Raw genomic sequence first — 26,015 nt, forward strand, 5'->3', positions numbered from 1 at the left:
GGATGTTTGTGCGTGTTTACACACAAGAGGGAAACCAGGAAATAACTGCAGGAGGCGGCATCATCCCATCCTCTGAATGTTTTTTTTTTTTATCTTAACAAGCTTAAAAAAGACCAGCTGCAGCCTCTCCCCTCAAACGCAAATTCCTGCCTGAGTGACGTCTTTGATTACAAGCTGTGGTGGTAGATTAGTTTGAACTAATGTTTAGTTTCTCTTCAACACTTTCTGCCATTGTCATCGGTCATTTAGAGTCCGCTGCCAACCATACGTCACATCCTGACGTACTATCCCCACCGTTCTTACACTTGGGGATCTGCCATGTTCATTTCTTCACAACCAAAAATGAGACTCTTTACATTGTCTTTGAGTGCAAACAGACATGGTATCTCATATAATAACAGTCTTACTTTAACAACACATCAGAGGGATAATGTGTTCTTGTGCCTGTAACGTAAGTGGATGCTGTAACTTTGGCAGAGTTTCCACACTATCAACAGCTTTAACTGCTATACAACCCATCTGAGTTATAGAGTAAATAAATAGATGACACATACTGCTATCAGCTGGCCCAGGCGGCACCTACATTAAAACCTACTTACAATATGATGTGACAAGAAAACAAAAGAAAGAAAAAACCGAACACACGCATACACGTACAGAGAAAAGAGTACTATAGAAAACACTGTAAATTATTACATAACAACAGCACACAACCGCAGGGCTGAGGGAGAAGCGCTACACTTAACTACATACTGTAGCTGCTGTTAGCCATCCCGAGAGAAAACAACGCCGCACTGTTTCTAACCCACTGACTTCTTCACTCTCCTCCAGAGGAGACCAACAGTCTTCGGCTTTGTTTGGCTCTGGTTTCCATGGTGAAGCAGAAGGACTCGTTTCTGCTCCGCCTTACAGGCTCGTTTCACCAGATCTCTCCCTGGATGTTTTTTTTTTTTCCCTGTTCATTAGTGACTTGGCTTTCATGTAGGTTAAGTGCAAAAGGATTACCTGATGACCCGGCCTGACAGAAAAAACAGTCACATTCACACTTTAAAGTTTGAATAAGTTGAAAAGCAAAATTTTAAACTTAACATTGTATAAAATGTTTCAGGCATCCTGGTCGTCACATAATATCTTATTAGACCACATAAACTGTGACACAGATCACCTACAGACTAACACAGCAAAAACCTAGAGACGCTAAAATAAGAAAAGTACGAGTAAATTACAATTTCCGCCTAAATGCAAAAAATATTCTTCTTTTATCTTGCAGTGTGAAATTAACAAATTGGGAGCATAAATGAAGATTATAGTTATAGTGCTCATCAGTGCCTCCCAAATCCCTTTATAACACAAATTCTAGGCTGCCTCTACATCATCTCCCTCTTTATCATCCAGCCTCTTTTATTTTCATTTACGCCTTCCATCTTTGTTTTTCCTGTCTTTAATCCTTTTTCTCTGTACCATATGCGCGCTTCTTTTACCACCCTGCCTCACTCATTGTCTGCCACACTGTACACCTTTTGCCCCCCCCCCTGCCTGAATGTCCCTCCCCATCTGTCATGTATATTTATCCATCTGTTTTCAGTAACTGCCTGCGTGAAGGCCACAATCCATGAGTGAGAAGCTACGCCGGCTGCTGCTCAACAAAAGATTTAGACAGGCGAAAAGCTGTAAAAGCAGATGTTACTGACCCAGTACCACACAAACACACTGTATGTGCTGGCAGACTGAGTAAACACAGACATGAAAAGCACACGCTCCCAGCCACGCGTGTGTGTCCATTTCAAAATGAATCAGGCTGGGAAAAATAATGTTTCATACTGTGTCTGTGTTGACTAAGGTACTAATGATTACTGCGTGCAGGATTCAAGGCAGAGTTCACACTCAAAGTTACAATATCAAGCTTAAATATAACCTGCTATGTGTATGTGTGTGTGTGTGTGTATATATATATATATATATATAGGAAGATAAGAACCAGGTATAATTAATCACAGTGTCAATGGACCAAGTGCCCTCACATAACTGATATCACACAGAGGACTTTCCCTTGGGTCATTCACCTCCTGGCTGAATGAACATACCACATGCTGACAAGTATTTTCAGCTTGCATACTGTGTTATAGTCTCTACAAACACACACAACAACCTTCAGGGGAATGTGTGCATGTGTGTGTGTGTGTGTGTGTTAGACCTTTGCCCCATCATAAACCCGTAAATCTGTGAACAAAGATGTGGTTCTCGGCTCCTGCATAATGACAGCAGCTAATAAAAAAAAAAACCTTCTCCTCCTCTGTACAACAGCACACGCCTGTGGAAGTGGTGACGTCTCATTCAGATGAACAAAGTGCACAAGCGAATCATGCTGAACAGCTACACGTGGGCGACCGAGGTTGGAAAAAGTTTAGAGAAAAAAAAAATCTAAATCACAATAACAAAATGCACCAAATTTCTATTTAAATTTGTTAAACCTGCTGTCAGTCACTATTAACACCATTAACAACCTGATCACTGGTCAAGGGTTAAGGATGTTTTTGTCTGTGTAATCAAACTAAAGAGTGCAGTTTTAAGAGAGGGAATTGTCTCACTTAAAACCTTCCATAATAAGCAATGCATGTATTTGTATCTTATCCAGAAAATGAAAATAAGTCAAAAATCAGAATGATGCTCAATTTTTTTCTTTATCAAAGGACAAGCTTATTCCTCCATCTTGAACAACCCACTCACTGCATGAAAGCATGAATTGATGTGTTTACAGAGCTGGGTGAGAAGCACGTAGCAGAGCAATGAGGTTTTTTTTTCAGGGTTAAAAGGGTTAAAGTTGCGCTGCAAAATGTCCCACACTCAAAAACTTTGATGTGAACACAAGTCACAAAAGCAAAGCAGGTCAATGAGACAGGAAATCATAACACCGCACAAAAAACAATATGATGAATATAACCCACGCTTTCACTTCTTTTTTCAGTCATTCATACTCATGCGGGGCCTTGTGTTTCACCTTTAAAGCATGACTCTCGTCTCAAACGAGACGCACTTCCTGACTGCAGCCTACCCAATGCAAGTAAGAACAGATTTGAGGGTTTGCACACTCATATTTAGAGCATGCTGCTAAAACCAAGCTCAGACAGGTATTGCAAGACGGCAGATTGTTCAGTGCAACTCTATCTCGAACTAATCTGAAATAACTTCAAGTGAATGGGATGGTTACTATGCGTTTCACTGTTAAATGAAAAAGGAGAGGAAAAATCCAAGAAAAATGTCAAAATAAAACATACAACTCTCTGAAGTGGAGCTACATTGCTACTGAAAATGAAATGTGCTGATATCCTGCTTCTTGCATTGATCATAAAGTCTGAGATTGGACTGAAAGTCTGTATCATAAATTCCCATGAAAGTCCTGCATCACCAGCTTGTCACAAGCTCATAAGCAACAGCAGTATACGGACGTAGGAACACAGAAGACGCTTTCCTATAAGTGCCAGTAACAAATGTCACCATGAGGGTGAAGCATGCCGAGCCCACCCCCCCCACCCCCCAGGGCTCTTATCAGTCACCCTGCATCCAGCTGCCCCCCTGAGATTAGACCCAGAAAACCCCCCGGATGACGATGGTCTCGCTGAGAGCACAGCGCATGTCTCTGTGACACTGCCACATTCTAAATTTAAATGATAGCGTTTCGCACCAACCTTGTGGCTTTCCTTCGCAAAGAGGATGTCGCAACCTGTGCCCCTCCTCCCCCTCCCTCCTCAGCCTTCTGGTGACACCCACTGTGTTTTGCTTTCACTCGACTGAAGAGGATCATCATGTTTAGAGCAACACTTCCATTAAGCCTTTCACTCGTTCCACCATCTGTCATTGCGAGTGACTCTAAACTAGACCAGCACAACGCTTTCCTTATCTCGTGCAATAAAAGCAAAGCAGGTTTCCCACGACATCTGGCTTTGTAAAGGACCTCATGCGTTCATGTGCATAAATAAATACCTTTTCAAAAACCAAAAAAAAAATCTTAAGATATAACCTTTCTAAATGAGCCCCCTGTGACAATTAGACCTGTTCTGGCATCTGAAAGTCAATCAGACTCCTTTAAGTTTGTACAGTTAGGTGCTGATCCAGATAATAATCTGGATCTGGTGGAAGTGCATAAGCCACAATGTTGTTCTTGAAGTGTCCGAATGAGCTGGAATTGTAAATTCAAACGCTTGCGCTTCCCCTACCACAGTTAAAGTCCAGGTTTAGAGGACAGTCTCTTACATTACAGACCAGCGGGGAAAAGACGCGCTGTGGTTTTGATCCCACAATGGGAATTTGATGGAGTGTAACCTTGCAGCCCGCCGCGTGTCTATGGAAACATTTCACTAGTGGCAGCAGGGCAATGTGCTCAGCGGCACGTGGCTCATTAATTAGTGAGGGGAACCATACAACTCCTCTGTTTCATGCTTCAGTTGCAGCCACACACACACACACACGTTCTCTATACCCGAGCTCACTGCAACAAGTGCAAGCACGCATAGACAAGACAAAACAGAGAAAACACCCTTTGACACACTGGATGGACAGGAAGTGAGACATTCTCCTGTCATGACTGGAAGAATGAAGCGGACCCTTACTGGTAAACAGAAAGGCCTGAGGTGTATTTGAAGAATCACCACAGTATTGTGGCATTACAGTATATTATTTTTGGGAAGTTTGCACAACACAGTGCAACATTTCAAGGGCTTACGACATGTTAAAAAAAAAAAAAAAAAAGGAATTCAAGCATGACAAACTTGATTCAATCAAACTGCAGTCTAAATCTGCAGCAGTAAAGAAAGAAACACTGATTTAGCCGTCCGTCCCTTCTTCTCTTGAGGCCAAACTTCAGCATGCTCTGGTAAAGTTAAAAGGTTGCTTCACCATTTCTTTGTGGTCAGAACTCAAAGTCACGGCTACATATTTTCAAGAAACCAGGTCTTTGGGTGAAGCTACATTTCTCAAATTTACTTCCTGGGCTGAATCGATCAGAACATGAGTTAGAAACACTGCCTTCATGCCTCTCTGTTTTAACTACTGTGCGTCACTGCTGCTCTGGTGGTGGACACTACTGTAACCTTATAACACAGAAAACTTGAGATGTAAACAACAGCTTGTTTGTTTCCTTCTGTATGGACATGCACTACGCAACCACATTTTAAAAAATGAATAATCTGCATTTACTCTCTTTATCTTGGTTAAAACATGTGTACCGAGTATTTTTTCTTTTTTAATTAATTGACCATAATATCATCCATCAATTGAATCAAATCAAGTTATCTGAATACTTAGTGAATATACAAACCAAGAAGATATCTGTGCTTCATTAAGAGCCAAACTGTGCTCAAACAAACAATATAGGTCTTTGAGAATTTGAATTCAAGTTAGAAGTGTTGAGGAGGAGAACATTTCACGGCAGTAAACCAACAGTTCTTAACCTTTTTGGCATGTGAACCCCTTTAGAAAAAATGAAACGAGGTCAAGCAGTTTAACCAAAAAGCAATTTCACATTCACATATGAAAACATTTAAGAGGCTTGAAGAGATAAAGCTAAAAAGAAAATCACCATATATCATTTTTTGTGTCCCCTTCAAAATTGATCTCAGACCCCTCCTCCGCAGCACACTGCCTACAAGAATAGGCAAGCGCAGTTGCACCGACAGCTGAAATACAGCAGGATGTAGCCTCGTTGATAACTGGGGGACTACATCGCATTCTATGAGCTCCTTCCCTCACAGTGTTTCTGCAATATAAACACACGCACAGCTCGAGTCGTCCTGAGTGTTTATACTCCCAGCGGTGACATTAACCTTTAGAGAGTCAGTGTGACAGGAGCGCTGTCTGTACCCCTCAACCAGCGCTGCACAATCGCAGAGGCCTGTGCTTAATCTCAAAGACAGATGCTGGAAACAAAAGAAAGTGACTGAGGGAGGGTCGCTGCCACATGCAAAGGACAGGAATTGAAACTTTTTTTTTTTTTTCCTAAGAAGAGACCGTCAGTATTGCCCTTCTGCTGCCTGTCACACATCCAACACCAGCTTTTTTTTTTTTTGCTTTTTTTTTTTTTTTTTTTTAAATCGACTCTTGCCCCTTAAGGTCTGATAAGCAGCTGAGCCTCCTCCCTTCACGCCTGCTCTATCAAAGACTTTAACGACGGAAAAATGCACAATTCACCCACTGGAGGCCTTCCCCTCCCACGGACGAGCTTATTATTCAGAGTTTTGGGAGCTGCGAGAGGAAGTTGTCCCCCTTTAATGCAGTCCCACCATTTCCTCTCTTGGCCATCATCTGCTCCCACTCCTACTCTGCCTGCCTCCCTCCCTCCCTCGCCTCCCATCTGACAGCTGCAGGTGTGAAGCCGTCCTCCTCCAACTCACTCAAGAATAGGAAACAGAAGCCAAAGCATTGGGGTTGACGTTTGTATAAAAGAAAGGAGGAAGAGCCAACTATTTAAACAACACACTGATAAGCTGCACATCATCCGTGGCTTTTAGTTTGACAATCTGAATATGTTCCTCAGCAATGTAAAGGCTAAAAGGCTTAAAGTTTAAAGGCTTCTTCAAACTTAAAGCACCTCAGTGTTCAGTCAGTCCCGCAGCCTCTTAGAAAACAAACTGAATGCAGTGTTTGTCGCCATGGTATACTGGTTGCTTCCCTTGTGTTTATGCATTACTCTCTCTGTGTTGTCAGAAGACTATCCACAGGATGTCTCACATGCACTATCGGTCAGCTGACATCACGTTTAATTCAGACCTGTGGCAGCATAAACAAGAATTTAATAGTATTTTTTGTGTTGTTTCAAACATGTCGCCTGTAAAAAACTGTCCGGGGGAAAATGGAATACCTAAATAAAAAGGTGGAGTTCCTTTGCAAAGACTGCATATTTCTGTTCGATGCAGACCTCTGCTAAGGCATCACTTCTTCCACTGAGGCCCCCGATGTGTCAAAGGCTTTCACTGTGCTCCGCGAGGCAGTGAGGACACAGAGGGCCTGTGCCGTGCCTCACAGAGGGGACTGACCAGCGAACACATCCAGATGAAATAACTCCTCTGAGCCAAAAGTGCTGCTGCTGCTGCTGCTGCTGAGGTTTGGGAGGAAGGAACAGACAGAACCAATGAAGGGTGCTTTTCACTGTCTCTGTGGCTTCACATTGGATTCACAGCAAGGACTGGAGGAGGGAGCAAAGGAGGGAGGCAGGCAGGACTCGGGAAAGGTGATTACTGCAGATGTTTGCAGAAGATCATAAGTAACATCATCCAGTAACACAACCACTTCAAATTGTTGTCAAAACTGCAGGAGGAAGTGAACAATCTCAGACCAACACAAGCACCATGATAGACTGTTCCTCTAAACAGGTAACTTCTATCTTCCACTGGCAGCGTTGGATCGAGGAAAACTGTTCAGTGATGCCCAAAGTTGAAGTGACTTCCTCAGTTTGTTCTACAGTGGGACTCAGGACAAGCCACATTGCTGAGATATTAGTCATAGTCTCAGCAACTATGGGATAGTGAAGCACCCACAGGTGATCTGAAGCAGTTCACACCCTAGGCAATGAAGGGTAACAAAGAGGAGCAGCTACATATAAGCATCAAAAGAACTACTGAAACCCTAATTCAAAAAGGTAATTGGTTTATGGAATGTATAATTTACCACCCATCATCTTAGAAATACCTCAGACAGAGTAGTCAGACAAAAATGTGTTTATGGGAGAACATTAGAGTGACTATGAGTTTTGGAAGAGACGACAGCGAGTATTCAAGAAGCTTCTAATGTCACAGCATGGGGCTGAACTGGCAGCCAACAGGTGAGCGAGCCATCAGTTCAGAGCTACACTAGCACGGTCAGTCTTGTCAGGTGTCTCGTGCCCCTGCAATCACACTCACCTTGTAGACCTTTCCAAACGCGCCGTCGCCCAGCTCGCCAATAATTTCCCACAGGTCGTTGGGATTGATGTCCCGGTGGACGTGCTCGTACTGCTTCACTTTCTTCTTGATCTCCAGAGCTGGCAGACGAAGAATTCTGCTGAATCTAGCGAGCGCCATTATTTACAATGCACGAGCCTTCAGCTTCAAAATAAAAATAAAAATAAAAACTAACAACAACTTAAAAAAAAAACAAGGGCTCGGAGCTCTACTCAAAGATCGTCATGCACGCCGAGACGTGCAGTCCTTCAAAAACAAAAACAAAACAAAAAAAACACTTGTCTACCAATTTACAGTTCTTTCACTTTCCGCGTCTTGAAGAAAAGAAAAAGTAAAAAAAAAAAAAAAAAGGAGAAGTGAGCTAGTTCAAAGAAGTTATTCGACTCCGTCCATTTCCATCTGTTGGTGTTGGTGTGCTGGCTCTTCAATTTAAAACATGTTATAATCCCATTCACAGGCTGCGGTGAGTGTGCTGGACGCGCGGTGACCACCTGCCGCTGCTGACACGATGGAGGAGCTGCCAGCCTGCTGCTCTGCCTGCTCGGGCGACTTGTTGCTTCAAACCGTGAGAGGAAGCCCCACCTCGTTACTCAACAGCCCGCCCCTCACTGCCGTCATGGAAATGTAGTTTCTTTGAAAAGAACAAGCCGCCGTCATTATACCACTGACGAGGTAAAAAGGACTTCATGTCCGGTTTGGGTTGCGCGCTGGGCGTGTCCTCTGACAGCAGCCGGTGTCTCCCACGGGTCAAACAGCTGGGACATAAACACATAACGAATGACACGAAACTGCTCAACTTCTGTTGGACCCAGGTAAATGCAGTTATTCGTTCAATGTGACTTTTTTTCCCTGTTCTTTTACAATCATACTGCATCATAATGTTAATGTTATTAGTTATAGGTTGAGTTTTTATCAATGAACAACAAGAGTGAGAGTCAGGTTTATTATGGGCTACTTTAGTTTACCTTGGTTTCTTCTCTTTTCATTTAACAGCCACAAACTGGCTCGAATACCCAACTTCACCTGCACAGGCGGTGCTGTAGCGCCCTCTACGGGCACGGTCAGCCCCGCCAACTCCTACCTGTGGAGCGCGAGGAGCATGAATGTGCAAAAGCAGACAGGCTGGCAACTATGAACAGCCTGAATGAAAAAGATTTGTCATTAATCGATCAGCTGATTGAGAGAAAATGAACTGACAGAGGAATAATTGTTGAAATCATTTCTCAAGAAAACATTAAGTGTTTCCAGTTCCTGTTTTTTTTATGTTGAACTGGAATATCTTTACAGGGCCTAGTGATTCATAGCAATTTTCACCAATTTTACTGTTCATTGGTTAGGTATCAAAAAGTTACTCCATGTCTGGTGTTGTAACCTTTTAGCCCTTGAGTTGACCGTCTCAGGAGCTTTCCAACTGTCATCTTCACCGGTATCTTTACGTTTCACTCAGCAAAGGCGTTTAAGTATAAACTAGTCTGTGAGGAATTGTCCCTTCTGTCATACTGTATTTGTATTTTCACATAATCAAGTACAACTTTTTGCTGTTTCAACTGAATCGTTTTGACCCACTTGAGGTTTTCAGCATCAGAAGTAAAGAATTAGGAACAGAAGTAAAAAGCAAAGAGGTGTTTGAACAACAGATGTGATGTAACCGTCACTTGTGTTATTTACCTCAGGCGGACTCGAATGCTTTTAGAAGAAAGGATAAGATAAAGTCTGACTAATCCATTGTTCCACATACAAATGATTGTTGTCATTAAAATGAAACTCAAACCTCATTAGTATCGATCTATGCCTTAACACAATGCTGACATTTATGGAGGATGTTGGTCTTGAATTTTTAGGCAGCGAACTTCAGCTAACCCCTCCCCCAGAGTGTTTAAATCGTTTCAGAATGAAACTCATTGACCTTCATTTACCATCTCATTTGCATTAGTGATTTTCTCCCTGAATTCTGTGGAAAGATTAGCCAAACAATTGACTGCTGAATTACAAATTATGGACAGGAAGACTGGTGGCGGTGGTGAAGGTGCTGTAATGCTTTGCTTGCTCATCAGTTTAAACGGGTTGGAAAACATAACTTTCCATGTTGAGTTTCAGAAGCATACCGTTTGGGGATATTTTTTCACGTTACTGAGAGAAGGTTTATTGTGTTTTATCAATTTTAGGGGTATTTAAACATGGTTATCATGGTTGTCTAGACTTAATACAAATACATTGAGGAAGAGAGACTGTAAATCCCCAAATGGACAATTAGTCAACAGTAAAGAAACAAGCTCATACAAGTCCATACAAGCCCATAATCCCATCCCAGTAATGACCTATCATCACTGTCTGTATATATGTTTTTATTTTGTACAGTTCATATGACTATGCAAATGTCCAACTCGGTTTGGAAGCTCTGCCATGTTCATTTGAAGCACTTTCTCTTCGTTTTTAGTAAATTCGATCCATTCACACAACAATAAAAGACGGGGGCTGATGATTTAAAAATAAAAAATAAAAACAGAAATGTCCTAACAAATAGGCCTTTTTCACAGGAGATGTTTTTGACATGTGACAGTAGAAAAAGCAGAGGCTTAAACGATAAAACGAATGGTGGTTTAATTCCATTTAGCTGCTTCTGTTTCAGGGTGACCATTGTTAATGCTGTTAGTAACACCGCTGAATTCCCTGCAGTACGATGATGAAATGTCTGCCAGCATTAACTTGGCTTCATCTGCTGTATATATTCAGTGTTTTGCTTGAATCAGGGGAGTGAACTCACTAACCTGAAATTAGACCTATAGATTATATTATCGGTGGAGAAATTAGAACAATAAAATATTTTATCATATGAGGATGATATACAGTATATCAGGTTTATTGTGTCTTATAATATTTGGATGCTATAAATTATATTGTTGTGTTTGTGTTTATTGTTGTGCTTGATAAAAATATATATATATTTACCGGGGGTGATGAAGAGCAAGGATTTTAGGGTAGATGGATTTCAATATCGGAGTGTATGTGTTGAGTAACTGTGATAACCATGATTCTATTTACAGTAGCCTATATTTGACATATATTACATCTCAACTTTACAGGAAGGAGTGAGAGATGTGAATGACATTCAACACTGAACCAAGTCCAAAATCCAATGTAAGGAGCCACTAGCAAACCTTTGTAATAAAAAAAGGTTTCACAAAATGAGAGAATATATTATGGAAGAATAGTGTGTATCCCTCCAGTAGAGTTCAGAGACCAGCATCATCATATGAAAAGAGAATTTAAAAAAAAGGCATTTTAATAGAGTTTATTATATGAAATGTTTCCTCAGTCAGAGAGATGTGGTAATCAGTGGCAATAGCACCCATTATCTTCAGAAAACAGATGATGAAAGTACACTTCTTTTAGTTACACAACCATAGTTACCATAGATCCAAACTTAACATCAGCCTTGAGTCCCAACCATTGCAGGGGCTTGCAGAATGTACAGTAGGACTGTATTGCTGTCTCTCCTCTCAGCCTGAGCAGATTGTGACTGTTGTGGTTCCAGGATCCGGTTGTGTTAGCGCTCCAGCGCAGCACAGTCAAAGATCGTGAACACCAAGTCCTAAAATAAAAAGAAAGGTGGGACAGATGTCTTTGGGTCGGGCATGTGCGAGTGAATAAGGTTTCACTCAAAATTTTAGATTTCCTTTGTTGTAAGCAGCTCAATTTCATATGGCTTCATGATCATCCACTCAATGTTTTTTATTTATATAATCTGCATCATAAACCCTGTCTAATCCTGTGAGATGACTCAGTGAGTGACCCATTAAACTCATCTCATCTGTGTCTTGTCAGACTGTTTCTGTTTCATTTTGGCTCAGTGGATAGGCTATATGTTTATTTATAGGTGACTTTAAAATATGGAATAATCTTTTTTTGAATTATCTATGGATCTATAATGGGAAGTTTGATGCAGACTGTGTACACCTGACTGCTGAATCGCAGCTTTCATGTAAATGTGACAATAAACAATCTGCAGCCCAGTGTGTGACTGAAAACAACTTGGAATGATCAGATGAATCCGGGATGAGGTTGTATCGGTGCAAAAGAAGAGGTAAGCTATGAAGCAGTGTAAGTACTATCTCACTGTTTGTGGTTATCACACAGTGACAGGTTAAAGGCTATGGCCCTGGAAAGACTAAGATGGTGATGATGGAGATCAGGGCAGGAGACAGACTACACATCTTCAGCTTTATTTCACCCCAACAAATCAAAATGCTTTGTTGTGTTAAAAGCAAAGATCCATCTACATGAAAACAAATGGACTATTTTTAATCATTAGACTCTTGCGATAAATTTGGACATGAAGGATTTATCATACTGTTAGACTTCTAGATTGTTTTGAAGATGAGAAACCGTATTTTTTGAAGCTGTATCGATAGTCTACTCTAATGTAGGGAGAAATATATCACATTAATTACTCTTTTGAGACATCGGTCTGTGCTGCACTTCCCTTTCTGCCCCACCAAATATAATCGAAGGTAATTACTTCATGACAAAAATCAATTCATCTTTACGGTACAGTTTGAATCAAATTGTGTTGATCTTGTTTAGGCAGTTTGGTCTCGTCTTACCCCGTGGCATTTCTCTGACATGATGATGAGGAGCTGTCTCAGCGTGACGCCCAGCTTCCTCACGTCTCTGGTGTAAGCGCAGCGGCGCTGTCGCAGGCCCTCCACCAAGGAGATGTAGGTCCTCATTTTGTACATCACGCAACCATTCTGACAGCACGAGTAGCAATTAGTGTCCCTTCGCAAGATTTACAGAAGCTGAGGTTTGCAGTCAAAATACCCACAGACGTTAGTGTTGAAAATGTTAGGACAGCCAGATTTCTCAAAACAGAGTGGAAGAAAGAAGAAACAACAGAGAAATGTGCAGATCAGAAAACAGGTTTTTTTTGTTGATGGTTGTTATCTTTAAAAAAAAAAATGGCTACCTTTCACACACAAAAAACTCAATCTAATAACATGCTGATTCACAATAAATAGGTTTTTGTTATAATCATACTTACATGGACATCAAGGTAGAGATCTGGCATGTGTGCCATGCAGAGACTCTGGATGAACAGAACAACATGAATCAGAAATCAGTTTCCAAATTCAAAATTGGTATCATAATCTAATGCACCTCTTATATCCATCCCAGCTCAGAGAATACTCACTTATCTCACATTATTGACCAACTAAAACATGCTCACATTCAGCCTGCTATGCTTTGATCTGATTTAATTGAAACTAAATTAAACATGAATATATATATATACAGTATATCCAGGTAATAAAGGGATTAAATAACTATCTATAATGTTGTCTTTAATAGAGCATATAAAAAAAACCATTAAATATAACACAAAAAAAAAAAAAAAAACACAACCTGAGAGTAAAATCTACTCTCTGTGGAACAAATATCGACTTACAGTTTCAGGGTCCCTCTTCAAATCTGCTGCCCACTGGGTGAGCTCTCGTGCCATGCTCAGTACCTTGGTGTAGCATGTCGGTGGGTAGAAAGGGTAGCTCAGCACCAGCGGCACCAAAGATGAAACAAGCAACAAGTGGTTAAAGATCGCCATGATTCACCTGCAGCACAAGGTACTATAGCCTTTGTTTGTTTTATGTGACTAAATGCACACATGCAGCCACGTACGCATGCGGACAGATTTTAACACACCCCTCTGTTTACTCCATAGTAATTACGCAACTGCAGGGAGATGAGCGACTGTGTCAGATAAGACAGCATTTGTCCTTACAGAAGAATCAAAGCGAGGTTGAATGGATCACTGTGCTTCTTCTCCAAAACTTTTACTACTGAGACGATATAAATTAGTATTTTGCCTTATGAATATTCAGCACGATCTTTCTTAAATCACAAGAATAAATCTGGATTTGATTTTATTTACCATCACTGTATAAGCATCTTCATTGTCTGCACTTGTCAGTGCGGTACTAAATTTCTCAAAGCACCTCAACTACCAACAGCCGAATTTTCCACTTCAGTATCATTTTCCTACTATTTTGTCCCGATAAACATATTAGATCGTTGGTTATTTCCTGTGTGAAAATTCCACCTTAAAATTTCATAATTTCTATTGAAACTGAAAAAGCAAAGAGAAGCAAAACACAGCCATTAACATGAACTTTGATGTGGGCACTAACAGATTACCAGAGTTATAATCATCATTAATCATTATACTTTATTTCATATTCATAACTTAAGTAAACATGAAGTTAATCCTGCCAATCTTGATTTTACCAGTCAGGTGGATTTATGAACCCAAGAACACATGTGCAACACATTTTTAAGGTCTTTAATGTTTTAAAGAATTTTTCCGTCAGAAAATCAAACCTCAAGTGTGCAACATGTCACCTGAAATACATGCAGTTTCAATATAAAAGCTTTGATAACACCGACCCCAATACACTTATATTTGCCATAATGAATCATTTTTGTGTTGTGGAGGAGGGTGGTACTTAACTGTTAATACTTACTGGAACACTGATCATAAAAGTGAGATTTACTGTAAATTCTATTTCCCCAAGACCCTTGCTGTAGAAATATTGGCTGCTGTCATACTGTCATCTTTTTTTCATCCACTAGATGGGGCTAATTTCACAGACGTCAACTCTTCATATACATTCTTAAAGTCCAGTCTCCATAAGCATCATGTTGAAGTTCTGCATAAATCCCTTTCTTTTAATCTTAGTCTAATATAAACTGGACTTAATTATGACTGATTCTGTTCACAGGCAAAAAAAAAACAAAAAAACACCATCACTTACAAAACTAGGACAACACATGCACACGCTGAGGCCTCCTGCATGTTAAATAGCTTCACCTGGTCCCGGCCCAGGTGTGATATGACACTGTCATCACTCATCTCGTCTAAAAGAGCGGCACACTTCCATGACGCTGCCAAACACCCAAACGGGGATTGTTCTTCTTTTGAGTGATGTTCGTTACATCTCATAGCGTGTTAAGAGTTGGAGGTCTGTCCTCCCTCCCTCTGTATGAAGATGGATGGCCCACACTGAGTGTGTCTCGGCATGACGGAGAGGCATAAAGACGAAGAAAATGTGCAGTGTGCACTGTAAGCATAACTCTGGTCCCAAAGTCCCACCACTCAGCCGTTTCTCCTCTCGACCTTGGCCTCCTCAATTAACATGGGACAGAGGTGACAAGGCAGTTCTTATAATGGATGGATGTGTTTTACAGTTAGAAGTTAATGGCTGCGGAAGTTAATGTTTGATGAGAGATTGGACTGAAATCTTCCCAAAACGCAGCAAATTCTAATGCGGCAAACACACCTTCTGATTTTTAGCGCCCTGGATATTCACCGCAGATGAATCATCGAGATGATATCGTAATGTGAAGGCACTTTTAAAATTCGTAGAGCACAATTTGAATTTGTGTGAGTTATTCACTTTCCCATATTTTTAGGTTAGGTTAGGTTACCAACTGCTGTGGAAGTTTAGCCTCAAGTATGTGAGTAATCTTACATTTGAGTTTTACTACATTATTTTAGTTGTGGCATCCAGGGCCTTTATAAAGACGTTAAGTACAGTAAATTTGGGCTACAATCACCATGCACTCATTCACTTTCTCAAGAGAATATGGACATGACACAACAAGCTGTTTGTATATGTTTGTATTAGGATTTCTTTCCTTTGTTATTATTACAACAGAGCTGTTTCATTGTCCAACTCCCTCAGTGACTGATGTGTGATTTAAAGACATTTAAGTGTATTTTGCTATAGCAGAAGCACCTACTTAAGTTTTATATGTGAATATATGAACTTTTATATCACACTAGTATTAATCAAAATTCTATTGAACCCTTTGAGATGGGTTACGGTCACTTTGTGCTATGGGCAGGTAAAATATAGGCTGTGTCACTTGTGATTCCTTTCATTCACGAGGTTTTCGGAAACCTATAAATCACTGTCATTATGTGTTGTCACTGACGGGTGTGGAACATTTATGATACCATATTAATATAAAGTATTAAATATAAAATAAAATGTGACACCCATTTGGGATTGTTGGCATAAAGCCGTGTGCAATCTAAAGAACTTTTTTTGCCCAGATTGTGAGGAATCAGAGATCTCCATATAGTGCATAAATCTGACCCTATTTTTGTCCATTTTGTGAGTAAAAGTAGTGCACTATTTAGTAAGTAGACAAGCAGTGTTATTTCATGTCTTAAATGTGTCAAATCCAGTATAACTACTACAAAATACAGCCATACAGGCAGAACTCTTATTTTGAAATGTTTTGATTGACTTTACTGGGGGCATTTTAGAGTGTCGAATTCACCTGAACTGTCTTTGGGGTTGTGGGAGGAAACCCGTGCTGACAAGGGGAGGAACATGAAGACTCCACACAGAAAGAGCCCGGCTGATCGGCTGTGGTCTGGCTAAGTGCTAACCACTTAGCCACCGTGTTGCCCTGTGGTATACAGCCATTGATGTTGGAAGGAGTCCGAGTTGGATGTGGACTCCTTCCCTCACCCCTCCTTGTTCTTCTTCCTCAGACCGAGCGTGTGGCAGAGTCTTTTCCAGATCGAGAGCCTCTTTTTTGTTTTTTTGGGTTTTTTTTTTCTCTGGAAGTTTCTCCTCAGAGACTTCAGGCTTGGCCACAAGTTCGTGTGCCTGTAAAATAGTGAGGGACTCCTTCTGCTGCTTCAGCTCTTCCTTGGGCTGGGCAGTTTCTCTCTGGAGGGCCCAATTGATCTGTTCCTAAACCTTGAGCTTGGTTGAGGTCAGCTCCTCCCTCCAGTCTTTTTTGTCAGGCCCCTCAAACTCCTGACAGAAGACATGCTGCTCACTCCTCAGCCCATAGATCATCTCCTGGCCGTTTTATTTCCCTTTCAGCATTAAACTTTTTCTTTTTTTCTGCCTTGACTTGCTGCTGATGGGTGTCTTTTTCTTGCTGCAGCCGCGCACTCAGCTCCAGTCTCCAGGTCTGCTTCTTCAGGAGCTGGGCGGTGAGATGCTCTACCCTTTTTTTAACAGAGATTTATTCTGTTTACTCTCCGTCTCCAGCCTGGTATAGAGAGCTCTTCCTGCGCTTGGAGGTTAGCCTTCAACACCTCCACCTGGGTGTCTAGAGCTTCGTTCGCAGCCTCGCAGTCCTGCAGCTGCACGGTCGATGTGTTGGAGCCCAAGCATGATAGACTCGGCTTAAAGGTTACAGTGTCAACTTTCAGTGGTGTGAAAGTAAGACGCTAGGGGCCCCTGGACACTCCAACACAGAGACAAAAAAAAAAAAAAAACCAAAAAGACAACAAACCATGGCATCGCTCCAGTTTTTAGTCCTTTTGTATTTGTTTTGAATCTCGTATTACATGTCTTTGCAATCATTTCATGTCTAAAACTCTCTATGTCTTTTAAGTTGTGTTGTGTCTGCCTTTGTGTGTTTTAGTGTTGTTTTTTTTCTGTGTCCTTTTGTGGTTGTTTAACTGACTTACAAAAAAGAAATGTTAAAAGTCACTTCACAAAGAGGCTCCAGTGCAGGGGGTCCATACCCAGTGGGCATGTTCAGTTCTCCATCTGTGATACTACACCAAACCAAGTGTATATATCTCTGCTCACAGGCTGCTTTAACAAAACAAAACAAAAAAAAAGAAATGCTGGTAATACTGTGTATGGTATACTGTGTTTTCCATCATTTACTAATATTAAAAGGAACATTATACTGATACCTAAGGAGATTTAAAAACAAAATCAATAACATAAAGGACAATGAGGTCAACGTAGACTTGCAATGAAACACCAGAGAGACATTAGTGCCCATTATTCTCCCTGTATAATTACTATTTCCATATATCTTGAAGGGCAATTATGAGGCAGCGGACTCAGCTCGTCTATAAAGGGACTGTAGACTGGCCCTCACCTGGTGTCCCAGTGTTGAAACAGCATTGTCGACAATCTGTCTTGCTGAAATGCCTCTAAGCCAGGTATCAAACCAACATCACCTCTAGGGGGAGCTGTTCTAAAGCTGACCATGACCTCTGACTCTACTGTGGCAACAAAAGAGGGGAAAAAAACACTTTAATAAAGTAGGCTATAGTATTATAAAACAGTTTTATGGCGATACTTAATATAAAAATAATTGCATTAGATAATCTTTAATACTGGATGCAAGTAAAGACGCTGTGGAAATAGGCAAATAATGTGCTTGGTCATAATGGATATTGATAGGATGATCACCTGATCATTTCGGGCTAAAATGTTAAAATACAAACTTAACAGGCGCTGTATATTGAGTCTGTGGTGCGTAACTGACTTTACAGTGAACTTGTAATAATGACGTGTAGTAATAATGTCTCCCTGAATGCATTAGGGGGAATACAACTTTATGTATCGTTATATATATATATATATATATATATTTTTTTTTTTTTTTTTTTGAAGATGAGTGAATTCTAACGACAGGGAACCCTCAGCGCCACAGCTACAGCACATCAGCCTCACAGCCTACGAAACGTGCCTCTCCAGACGCACGGCGGGAGCCAGCCCATTACACAGGCTGCGATGTGGAGGTCAGTCGCTCATCTCAGCAACTAGCAGAGCAGTCCCCCTCTCCCCGCCTCCTCCCCCTGAACCTCTCTTCTTCAGACACAGTTAGTGTTTTCGCATCGCACTCCGTCGGCGCATCCCGCGAGTCACGTCTCGCTGCGTGGTCTCCCATTTTTTTTTCTTTTTTCGGGTGGCAGGTGTCCCGGTGCGTCGTCGTCCGAACACCGGACCCGGACAAGTGATGCTCTGAGCCGCACTGTTGCTCCGCTGTCGCCTCACACCTCTGCAGCAAACCTGGCTGGAAATGCTCCCGTGCTCCTGGAACCGGCTTCGTTCAGAGGTAGGTGCCCACAGTTGTCCTGCATGGATGCGGGAGGGGTTTGGGGGGTGTTACTTTCTATTCAGCGCATGTTTCTCTCATTTGATCAGATAAGGGCTCTGAGCACAATGTCCTCTGCGGGGAGCTCAGCAATGCGGCTTCCCGCACTACTTTTTGAATATTTCATTCAACCCAAGAGGGATATCCAGATTCGCTGGGGTGACCTTATCATGCAGTCTGAGAATGACATCCATGAGACGGGTTTCCCCCGAGCGGATTGAGTGTTGCCATATAATGACTGAAGTTTGCCTATTTAACCCACAAATGCACCTCATGACTCAGTTCAGTGTTGCTGTGGGCCAAAGCCGTCGCTCAGTTTAAAACGATGTTCCAGCTCACTTGACCTCAGTAAAGCTGCAACATGAATAACTTGAATAAACTTACTTTATGCCACCTCATCCTCCCTGTCGACACCAGGATGAGGCTATATTACAAGAATATGTTGGAAGAAGCACACATGATGTAATGACATGACTGTACGCTTCAGTAAATCTCCATATTCAGGCTTACATGTTTCATGATGCAGCAGTCTTTTATTTATTTATATTTTTGTCTGCTGCTTGTGGAATAAAATTTTGCAGCCTAAACTCATGAACTCTCACGTCCTGAAGAGGGCAGCCTGAGGGATTCCATTCAGAGTATAGGACGTAACACCAGCAAACTATAAATCAAAAGCCTCCAATTTTGTGGTTCCTAATGGGAAAACGGATCCTACCCATTCATCACTCATGTGCCGTAGATGCTGCTCCTGTGGGATCCTGTTCTGATTAAAATATAAGGATTTAATAATTGATAATGGACAGATGAAAGAAAGACAGGAGGAAGAAGACCTATGGAAAAGTAGTGAAGAAAGGCATTTTTCCCCTTGAAATGAATGTAACTGCTCTCCTGCTATTATTGCAGACCATTTAAGTTTTCAAGCAATGTTTTTTTTTTCTGTTTTTGATCTAAGAAATTTTGGCATTGATCTTTCCATTGATCATTAGATGCTGTTCATGTCTCAGAAGCTCTTTTTAACTTTTTTTTTTCTCCTCTCCTTCCCTCCTTCCCTCTCTCTGTCCTTCCTTCCCCTCACTGTGCCGGTGGTGTTGTGTTTTCCTGCCTCCCCCTCACAGGTTAGACTCTCAGTCAACAGAGGGCCACAGCCACAAACACATCACCCACCCTCCTCCTGGCTGGCAAGAGTCGTCCGTCTGCCTGCGCTCGTTTAAACGGCAGTGAGGACAGACAGAGCTGAGCAGTTCAGCACGTGAGACTGTGTTTGTGCCTGTGTGCGTGTGTGTGTGTGTGTGTGTGTGTGTGTATGTTTGTGTGTAAGGGGCTAGTGTTGACCAGGCTATGAGTGCGTGTCAGAGGGAGAGCCGTTCGATGCTGAGTTGAGCAGAGGGAGCACAACAGGAGAAAACTGTAAGAGGAGCAGTCATGGGGCTCGGACAGTCCAGCAAGGCTCCGGTCACCGATGACACGGACGAGGGTGAGTGTTGAAAACAAACCAAAATCCTTAATGTGACGACTCTTCTTTTTCGTTTGTCTGTACTTTTGTGACTCAAACAGGGGAAAGTGGTTAAAAGGAACTTGAAATGACACAAGTTGTGAGCGGCGTTTAACACATTGTCCACCTTTTTCTGCAGCCATATCGATGTGCCAAGCTATTCTTATTACCTGAAAAGACTGAGTGCACTTCCAGTAGCTGGTTAGATTGATGTAATGCTAATTAGGTTTGTCATTAGTCATTCTCAGCGATGCTACAGAGGAACACCCCTTTGCTGTAGCCACAGTTTGTCATTGATGTGGCCGCAGCGTTGGATATTAATGCAAAAGGTAGTTGAGGGAACAGAAAAGAACAGAATAGAAAGTTGTTTTCCTGAAACCCAAAAGATATTCATGGAACTCTTCAGGACATTTTTCTTGAATTTTGACTTTGTTGTTAAAAGTCTTTATATTTACGATGAATGAAATTTTGCTTGGATCTTGCCAAGCTATTATCTTATGAATTTTTTCAGACTGATTGCCATCAAGGTCAGCATTGGCATTGAGTTATTATTTTGATTGGCAAAGCTCTCGGTTTGAATTTATTTCTCGTTTTCTTTGTGCCTTGAGTAGATAATACAATGTGAATTTATTGATCTGTGTCAGTCTCTGAAATTATTTCCTTTCTGGCTGCGCCCCAAGCACCTCAAATAAGTCAGAGTTATATGAGTCAGTGATTTAGTCAGAAGTGAAGTGGCTTTCCTGGGTTTTTCCTCAACTGTAGATTTGAATCTTTTTATAAAGTTGACATGTAATATCTATTTTCGACTGAGCTCATTTGACGGGATAATACTCCATTAATTGTCATTAGAATTTTTTTTTTATTTTATTTTTTTTACAATTTGTTTGTGTGCCGAGAAATGAATTCTCATCATCGTGTGACAAACCAAGATTGTTTTTTCACCCCGACTGTGTCAAATTACTGCATGGCATCCTCTAATGAAATCCATATCTGTGGCATTCTCTTTTTTTTTTTTTACTGGAGGCAACCTCTATCAAAGAGGAAATCATTATTCGTGGTTAACCTTCCAGCTTAGTCATCTACCGTGCTGTTCTGGAAATGTCACTCACAACAGAGCTTCTCTGAACTCGGAGTTAATGGAACAGTGCACCTTCTCTCTCACAAAACAGCGTGGGCGATTTCACCGAGGGCAGGGGGAATAATAAACACAGAGGTGCATCGTTTTGAATGAGAGAAAAATAAATAAATAAATGAATAAAAAAATTTCCAGCTCACTGGAAACAAAGTAATCCCCTCGCTGATGAAACTCACGTCAGAGACAGGCAGGGCTCTCCCTTTTGAGGTCGGAGTAACCAGAAGGGTGTTCCTTGACGTTGTTGTTATTGTTTGACATTATACTGCAGAGTGGCTATTACACATATAAATCCCCTGACTGCTCTATACGTAGTCCAGAGATACCTGGGAAACACAGCGCACGATCGGGGGAGAGAGGGGCACAGGCAGGGATGTGATGAGGAGAGATAATTGGAGCCTGAGACAGAAAAGTAAAAGGTGGAAATATTCAACGCTTGGTTTACTTTGTAGATTGTTGCACTTCACACGATAACAACCATCAAATGAAAAAAAATCCAGACTGCATGCAAAGAAATAAAGTAATCATCGAGATGAAACCGAAAAGAGGAACCCAAAGTAGTTTTTTTTTGTTGTTGTTATTTTTAACATGGATCGTTGACATGGAAACTGTTGCTCGCAATGTGAATACATCTCTTGTTCTGCTGACAATCTTCGATTTTACTGTTATGATGAAGGTTAGTGGTCACTGCATGTTGACTATACATCATGCACAGTCCTTTGAGTGGCAATAAAGATGCAAATTGAGTTTTCCTGTTTATACTCCAGGACTGCAAAGGTCGCCGCAAGGTGGTATTGTCTACAAAAGTGGAAATTTATGTTTGTTTGTTAATGCAACAGAGGTGACATTTTAAAAAATATATTATTAATGTAAGTAAATGCTATGAGGTTGGCTCTTGTACTTTTCATCCGTAGTTGCTGTGCAGCTGAAAACTAAGAGTTGTAAATATAGTTGGGGGTGAAGTTATGAAGAACATTTTAAATGTTCACAGATCCCTTTTCATTTTCAGATTCCATTGCGGTCGAACAGTATAGCGCCACCATCAGGCCAGACTTGCAAAATATTTCTCTCTCGAACATATTTTATACACAGAGTATCTCAATTGCCAAAGCAACATGGCTTTTCTGCAGGATTCAACCTTTTCACTACGACACACAGTTGGTGCGTTTCCATTAACCAGCTTAATGCGCAATTTGAAATTGCAAACTTAAAAAACGGAAAAACAATGTATACGCTTGCATGAGGTGGTTTTTCAGACTATTCAACAAAGCAATGTTTGGAAAATTAAAAAATAATATTGAAATGGAAATACTTTTTTTTTTTGCATTCAAGTCACGGCGCCTGCCGAATCATGCGCCGGGAAGCCAGTTTTATCCGAGAGGCAGAGTGCTGGAAATCAGTTTAATTGGAATGATACCGCGGAATGAGAAAACCCAGCATTATTCATTCTGTCACCAAATGGAAACACACCAGACACAGACCATTCACAACTGTATTTTGTTGACTTATCTAAAAAAAAAAAAAAAGCTTCTAATTTCTATTCTTTCTTCTTCTGTGATGTTTGTCAGAGGACAAACTGTTGCACGCTATAGATAAAAAACAACTGAGACATAAATTTATCTAAATTCATCTAAAGCGGGTGAAAAAAAATTGTGATTAATTTTCCAAATAATTGCATGCATATTTAATTTTTCTAATTTCTAAGAATGAGAATTTATTTGGAGAATACATTCTCTGACTGTTTTCTTAGCCGGCATCAGTGCGGAGACAGATGCATGTTTTACAGTTCATACTCAACCCGTATTAGTTGATTTACAGAGAGGTGTGTGCATGAAGGTGAACTCTGTCAAGACATGTTTATCTCCTCAGAGAATGATGCGTGTCCCTTATGTGCCGCATACATTTTCCACTTTGTGTAACTGGGAGACTCTGGTTAATGGACGTGCCCCGTTTACTGCTGATCATACTTTATTCACACGGCAGTGGCACAGGGACCCATGGGCTCTGTTTCAGTTGTCAGAGCAACTGTGTGAGCGCTGATGTTCCCACGTTGGTGGGTCCTTAAGTGATTTACAGGCTTCTGTGTGAGGAGGGAGAGGGAGGAAGAGAGAGAGAACCCGGGGGGGGGGGGGGGGGGGGGGGGGCAGAGATGGTACATCCACACTGAGCTGGCTAATTTTTGGATATGTCACATTCACTGAACAATGAAAGTGTGCATCACAGCCAACAGCTGTTGAGAGGTGAAACAGACTTACTTTGTTTGCTCTGTTGCATCTCTGCTGGTTGAACTCCTTCCTGCTCTGTGATCACCTCTACTGCGTTTTAATGCAGCCAAAATCAGGATTCAGATGTTCTCATTTATGTATTGTTCTGTTTCTGTCATCTGACAACTGAGCAACTATAAAAAAAAAAAAAAAAAAGAAAAAAAAAGTGATTTGTTATACGGCCATAAAGAGGCACACAGTTTATTGATAATATCGGCTCATATAAGATCAGCTTTATCTGCATGTAAACAATATTCTATGTTTTCTTACTTTCAACAAATCCCACGAAAAGACCAACAGTGAACTGATCACACTGAAGAGTATTTTCTGTGAGGCCAAACAAATCACTGTTGCATCACACTGTTGCAGCTTTTCAGTACAGTACAGTTCTGTCATTACTATGCACTTCGTTTCAAATATCACATTCTCTCTCCTGCTGCTGTAAATTCCCATAAAGAGCAAATGGGTATTAATCCACTGCTGAAAATAGTCCCCAGCAAATACGCTATTTCCTTATGTTTGCAAAAAAAAAAAACTACAGTGCCCAGCTGTTTTAGGAAATTAATTAGCGTTTTTAAAAGAATGTAACTATATATTGTTTGACCTGTTTTTAAAAGATCTTTGGTAGGAACCAGTGGGAGTGGGGCTGAAATAATTTTTCTGAAGCCCAAGTTTTTCTCTTCCAGATGAAAACGTGCAGCTGGTGTTTTCTGGTTTATCCAATTTACGGAGCAAAAACACCATCTGATGCTCAACTTCTAAGCTCTGTCTGATTAAGCTGTGTGGGTCCTGCATGAAGTCAAATTTGTCATCTGCCCTTGATTGCAAAGGCAAATGTGAACATCTTTGCGAACATCCACACACACAGCCCAAAATGCATGACTGCGCACCCATAGTAAAAATAGAACAACCTGTGTCTCCATTTTGGAGTATATGAGTGCTGAGGGTAAATGAAGGGGGAAAAATATGTTTGTTAAAATTTAGTCAACTTAGTGTGGATGAAGACAACTTCTGGCAGATAGAGAAAGAGAGGCAAAGACGTACAGTACAGTACAGCTACACAGAGAGCGCGAGAGACTCAGCCTGAACAGGCGCAATTAACTTCAATCCAAACTGATTAGCATGTGTCAGTCAAATTCAAATTGACCAGCAGATGAGTTCCTCACTTAGCCACGGAGAGGCTGTCAATGTGTCAATTCCACTCGTCTAAAGATTTCGATCATTACACGCTCTGTTACTGGTGTGTCCATCATTTCATCAAGCACATTAAACCATTCAAAGTTCTGCTGGTAAAGTCTGTGTCTCTCGCTTTATCTGCCTCTTTTCGTTTGTATGACTGTCTCTCTCTCTCTGATCAGAGCTCTGCCCCCGTCATCCACAACCACAGCCGCCTCTATGAAAAGCTGATCAGAGCCGAATCTAGAAGTAGCTCAGCAGGAAAATGACCATGTTTATATTTAGTGTGTGTATGTTGAGTATATACGCTGGCATCTTTTAGTCTGTGTATGTGTGTGTGCGTGTGCGTGTGCATTATAAAGCGGGCTTCATATGGACACTATCAGACTAGGTTGTGTAAACACTCCAACACAGATAGTGTGAGAGGAGGAAGTGCCAGTGGTACGTGACTAACAGAGCATAACATTAACTGTCACATCCAATAGATCTAGTGACTGCAAGGCAGAATGTGCATGTGCGCGCGTGTGTGTGTGTGTGCGCGCGCGCGCAAGCTGTACTGTTGCAAGAGAAGCAGGTGATGCTTTAAGTCAGCACTCTATTTGTTTATTTTTTTTGAGAGAGACTGAATGCTTTGTGAATATACACGAGTGTGGTCAGATGAGATGAGCGCGGGGACTGGGCAGCAGCTGTTCCATCCTCGGGGGAAACGGCAGAGAGGGAAAACCTTCTGTCCTGGTCGTCATGGCAGCGAGAAACACACAGCCCCATCCGGTTTCAATCGGCGATAAATGTTGCTGATAGATGGAGAGGGAGATAGGGAGTTCTCTGCTCTGGTTTAGGTTGTGTGTGTGTGTGTGTGTGTGTGTGTGTGTGTGTGTGTGTGTTTGTGTGTGTGAGACAGCAAGAGGGTGAGAACAAGTGTGCAGAGGAGAGTGTGATACAAAGGCTGGGGAGGATACCAAGCGGCAAGAAAGACGGCTAAAAATATGTCTTTTGTTTAGAGGAAAAAAAACAAAAAAACATGCCATGCTCATAAAAGACGTCTTTGTGCTGAGGCCTTATTTGAATTCTGTGCTATATAATGTCAGTGACCTGTG

General features: G+C 41.3%; 3 protein-coding genes across 3 annotated transcripts in view; 1 reads left to right on the forward strand and 2 right to left on the reverse strand.

Annotated features, from left to right (window-relative positions):
• stk10 (serine/threonine kinase 10) overlaps positions 1 to 8,487 on the reverse strand; it is a 41,642-nt gene extending 33,155 nt beyond the window's left edge. The window contains exon 1 of the mRNA XM_056397006.1: positions 7,893 to 8,487. Within this exon, the coding sequence (XP_056252981.1) occupies positions 7,893 to 8,051 (159 nt within the window). The 5' untranslated portion in view covers positions 8,052 to 8,487. The remainder of the gene's footprint in view (positions 1 to 7,892) is intronic.
• Positions 8,488 to 10,140: 1,653 nt separating this feature from the next.
• On the reverse strand, positions 10,141 to 15,158 carry zmp:0000001268 (CYTL1 domain-containing protein). The gene is made up of 4 exons (XM_056397697.1): positions 13,378 to 15,158; positions 12,973 to 13,017; positions 12,536 to 12,682; positions 10,141 to 11,523 (listed from the first exon to the last, which is right to left on the reverse strand). The coding sequence occupies exons 1-4, from the start codon at positions 13,528 to 13,530 to the stop codon at positions 11,479 to 11,481; spliced, it is 390 nt and encodes a 129-aa protein (XP_056253672.1). The 5' UTR covers positions 13,531 to 15,158; the 3' UTR covers positions 10,141 to 11,478.
• A 3,331-nt stretch (positions 15,159 to 18,489) lies between these two features.
• Positions 18,490 to 26,015, forward strand: part of stk32a (serine/threonine kinase 32A) — a 63,292-nt gene continuing 55,766 nt past the window's right edge. The window contains exons 1-2 of the mRNA XM_056397251.1: positions 18,490 to 18,815; positions 19,970 to 20,328. Of these exons, the coding sequence (XP_056253226.1) occupies positions 20,277 to 20,328 (52 nt within the window). The 5' untranslated portion in view covers positions 18,490 to 18,815; positions 19,970 to 20,276. The remainder of the gene's footprint in view (positions 18,816 to 19,969; positions 20,329 to 26,015) is intronic.

Source organism: Seriola aureovittata, chromosome 15, assembly GCF_021018895.1.
Source record: "Seriola aureovittata isolate HTS-2021-v1 ecotype China chromosome 15, ASM2101889v1, whole genome shotgun sequence".
Lineage (NCBI taxonomy): Eukaryota > Metazoa > Chordata > Actinopteri > Carangiformes > Carangidae > Seriola > Seriola aureovittata.

Excerpts from the sequence above, each read along its gene's own strand:
- zmp:0000001268 (XM_056397697.1), bottom strand. The coding sequence starts at position 13,530 with ATGGCGATCTTTAACCACTTGTTGCTTGTTTCATCTTTGGTGCCGCTG. Across the intron at positions 13,018-13,377 it reads TGAAGAGGGACCCTGAAACT|AGTCTCTGCATGGCACACAT; the intron begins GTAAGTCGATAT and ends CTGTTCATCCAG. Across the intron at positions 11,524-12,535 it reads TGTCAGAGAAATGCCACGGG|GACTTGGTGTTCACGATCTT; the intron begins GTAAGACGAGAC and ends TTTTTATTTTAG.